This window comes from Psammomys obesus, unplaced genomic scaffold (assembly GCF_907164565.1).
Source record: "Psammomys obesus unplaced genomic scaffold, mPsaObe1.curated_primary_1811, whole genome shotgun sequence".
Lineage (NCBI taxonomy): Eukaryota > Metazoa > Chordata > Mammalia > Rodentia > Muridae > Psammomys > Psammomys obesus.
This window is the reverse complement of record NW_026589288.1, coordinates 1-2480: the sequence shown is the minus strand read 5'-3', so window position 1 is coordinate 2480 and position 2480 is coordinate 1. Positions and strand designations below refer to the sequence as shown.

Below are 2480 nucleotides of genomic sequence, written 5' to 3'. Positions count from 1 at the left end.
CAGTTGAAACTAAAATAAATACAATATTCAAATAAAAATGGATTTATTTTAGTTTCAACTGTTAAAATGTGAAAGCATCACCATTGTACATTTGATGAAATGGTTACTAAAAACTTCAAGTCCAGTGTCAGTGGGTTTTGAATGGTGTGATCCAATAGATTGTTAGAACTTTTGCTAGTCGTTAGTGTTTAGTTTGGATAATGAATAATTGACTATATCTTGAAAAAAATTGTTTCAAAGTAAAATACAAGAATATTGTGCTCACTTACTTTATTTTACAACATTTGATGTCAAAGTGATGTTTCTCAGGTGATACTCAAATGTTGAGGCCTATGTTGGGATGAGTTGTTACTAGTTTTTTGTTTTTTTGTTTTTTTTGTTTTTTTTTTTTCATTCTTCCTCTGCAAGTTCCAGGAGATCTTCAATGTTAAATCGGAACAAATGCCAGCCTTCTTCACAGGAAAGGTCTAAAGCTCCTAGGCGAGTGTAGTACTCAACGGAATCCTGATTCCAAATGATGACAAGAAACTGCATGGCATTACAATGGGTACTGATGGCTATCTGTTTTAAAACAAACAAGTAGATATAACTCTTATTTGACAGTATAGTCATTCATATTTTATTGAAGGTCTGTTATATACAGTGCTATATATGTACGATAATTTTGAAATGCTATAAGTGTTTTTGGTCAACAAATCTTTTATATTAGTGCAAGTCACGCTGTGGGTCTATTTAATGAGTAAACTTGTCTTTTCTCTCCCTCATGCTTATTTGTCCTTGATGGTACAAAACATAAATATTGTGTTTGTACATTATATAGAACTAAAATTTAATTAAATATAATTTAGAGAATCTGAATTTTCAACTTGAAAACCCACTTTAATATTTGAAGTACATGTTGTAAAAGTGTTTCGTTTATGCAAATGCTCATGTTCAAATGGGTCTGGGGTGCACGTGTGTGCGATGCAGTGGCAGTCAGAGAGCAACTTCGGATGTTATCCCTCAGCTGCTTTCCACTTTTTGTTTGATATCAAGTCTCTTACTTACTGGCCTGAAATTTCACCAAGTATGTTGGGGTTGCAGCCACTAAACACAGGATTAAATCTTTGCCATTGCTGACATAAAATTGTGTGCCACCACTCCTGGCTTTTCATGTAAGTTCTGGGGATTGGGTTTATCTCCTCATGTTTGCAAGGCCTTATCAGCTGAGCCAGTCCTGGTATATTTAATTAGTAAGATTAGTCACCTAACCTATAACCTATTAAATAATTCTTGATGAAGAAAAAGATAATATATAGTCTATTAGTACTAACTAAAACACATACCTGACTTAGCTTCTTCAGCATGTCAGCCCCAATACCTATACCTATTAAACAGACATTTTCAGAGAAAGGCTGTAAGTTGAAACTTTTTATGTAACTAGTCATTTACTTTGGTTTTAAATCAAAGATCAAACTCTATTTATGGTTACCATATATTCTAAATAGCATGTGTTGAGACTCATTCACGAATGCTTTAAATTTTCTTTTATCTTACTGAAGTATGTCATTAATGATAATGCAAGAGATTAGTTTTATTTTTAAAATCCATGGTGAATAAATGAGTTTCTGTCACTGTGTTCTTTCTTTTTCTTGAGAAATGGTCTCACCATCTGTTGCTGGATGGCTTGGAACTCAAATTCACAGAGGCCCACCATCCTCTGCATCCCAGATACTGGAATTTAAGGTGGGTGTCACCATGCTGGCCGTCACTGTTTGCTCAGAACAGGGCATATTTCTTATTTATATCTACTAAAAACAAACTGCATAGCTTACTTGAGTGTGTTGATGAATGCTATTGAAATAGTTTCTAGCTTGTGGTTGACTCTTCACTGCACTAGGATCCTGATCAGGCTCAAGAAATGGAAATGAGTTATTTAAATAACTTAAAAACATAGCTATGCTTATCTGTAGCTCTTATATTAAAATGTAACTTAGAAATTCTTAGTGTTTGCAAGTAATATTATGATTGTAGTTTTACCTTGATAATCTTCAGTGATATAAAAATCCTCTAGGTGAAGCAGTTTGCCAATCCATGGGTCGTAAGTGAAATAGTACATGGCAAATCCAATAGTTTTCAGTCCTGGGATGAGAAGGAGGCAAAGAGGCTAGTGCTTTTTACATCATAAAAAGGTGTATGTCTTCAAATAGAATAAAAAGGGTATTTTTATTTGCTGCTTTAACTATTAAAGCAGTAAGTGGTTGCTAGACCAAGTATCATTACATAAACATATAATGTAGAAAGTTTACTTTTCTTATAATACAGCCTTTAAAAGAAAATATAGTTTGATGCATGTTGTTATACTTTTTAAATAGTTTTAAAATCAGAGTGACCTAACAGTGTTATTTAAAAGTACACAGGGTTGGACATTGTACTCCTCTGCTTAATACTGTTTACACAAGGTGTATTTATTAGTTAAGTCTGTTTTCAGATATAGAAAA

The 2480-nt window shown here is 33.1% G+C and overlaps 1 protein-coding gene across 1 annotated transcript; it reads right to left on the bottom strand.

Moving 5' to 3' along the window:
• Positions 1-390: 390 nt before the first annotated feature.
• On the bottom strand, positions 391-2104 carry LOC129674962 (spermidine/spermine N(1)-acetyltransferase-like protein 1). Its single transcript, XM_055605025.1, has 3 exons — positions 2020-2104; positions 1326-1366; positions 391-561 (listed from the first exon to the last, which is right to left on the bottom strand). Exons 1-3 carry the CDS (start codon positions 2096-2098, stop codon positions 391-393), a joined length of 291 nt encoding a protein of 96 aa, XP_055461000.1. The 5' UTR covers positions 2099-2104.
• Positions 2105-2480: the final 376 nt, after the last annotated feature.

What these genes read in the sequence shown, in the direction of transcription:
- LOC129674962 (XM_055605025.1), bottom strand. Translation starts at nt 2,098, where the DNA reads ATGTACTATTTCACTTACGACCCATGGATTGGCAAACTGCTTCACCTA. An exon ending in TATCACTGAAGATTATCAAG is followed by an intron (nt 1,367 to 2,019) that starts GTAAAACTACAA and finishes TCTGTTTAATAG; the next exon opens with GTATAGGTATTGGGGCTGAC. An exon ending in TGCTGAAGAAGCTAAGTCAG is followed by an intron (nt 562 to 1,325) that starts GTATGTGTTTTA and finishes GTTTTAAAACAG; the next exon opens with ATAGCCATCAGTACCCATTG.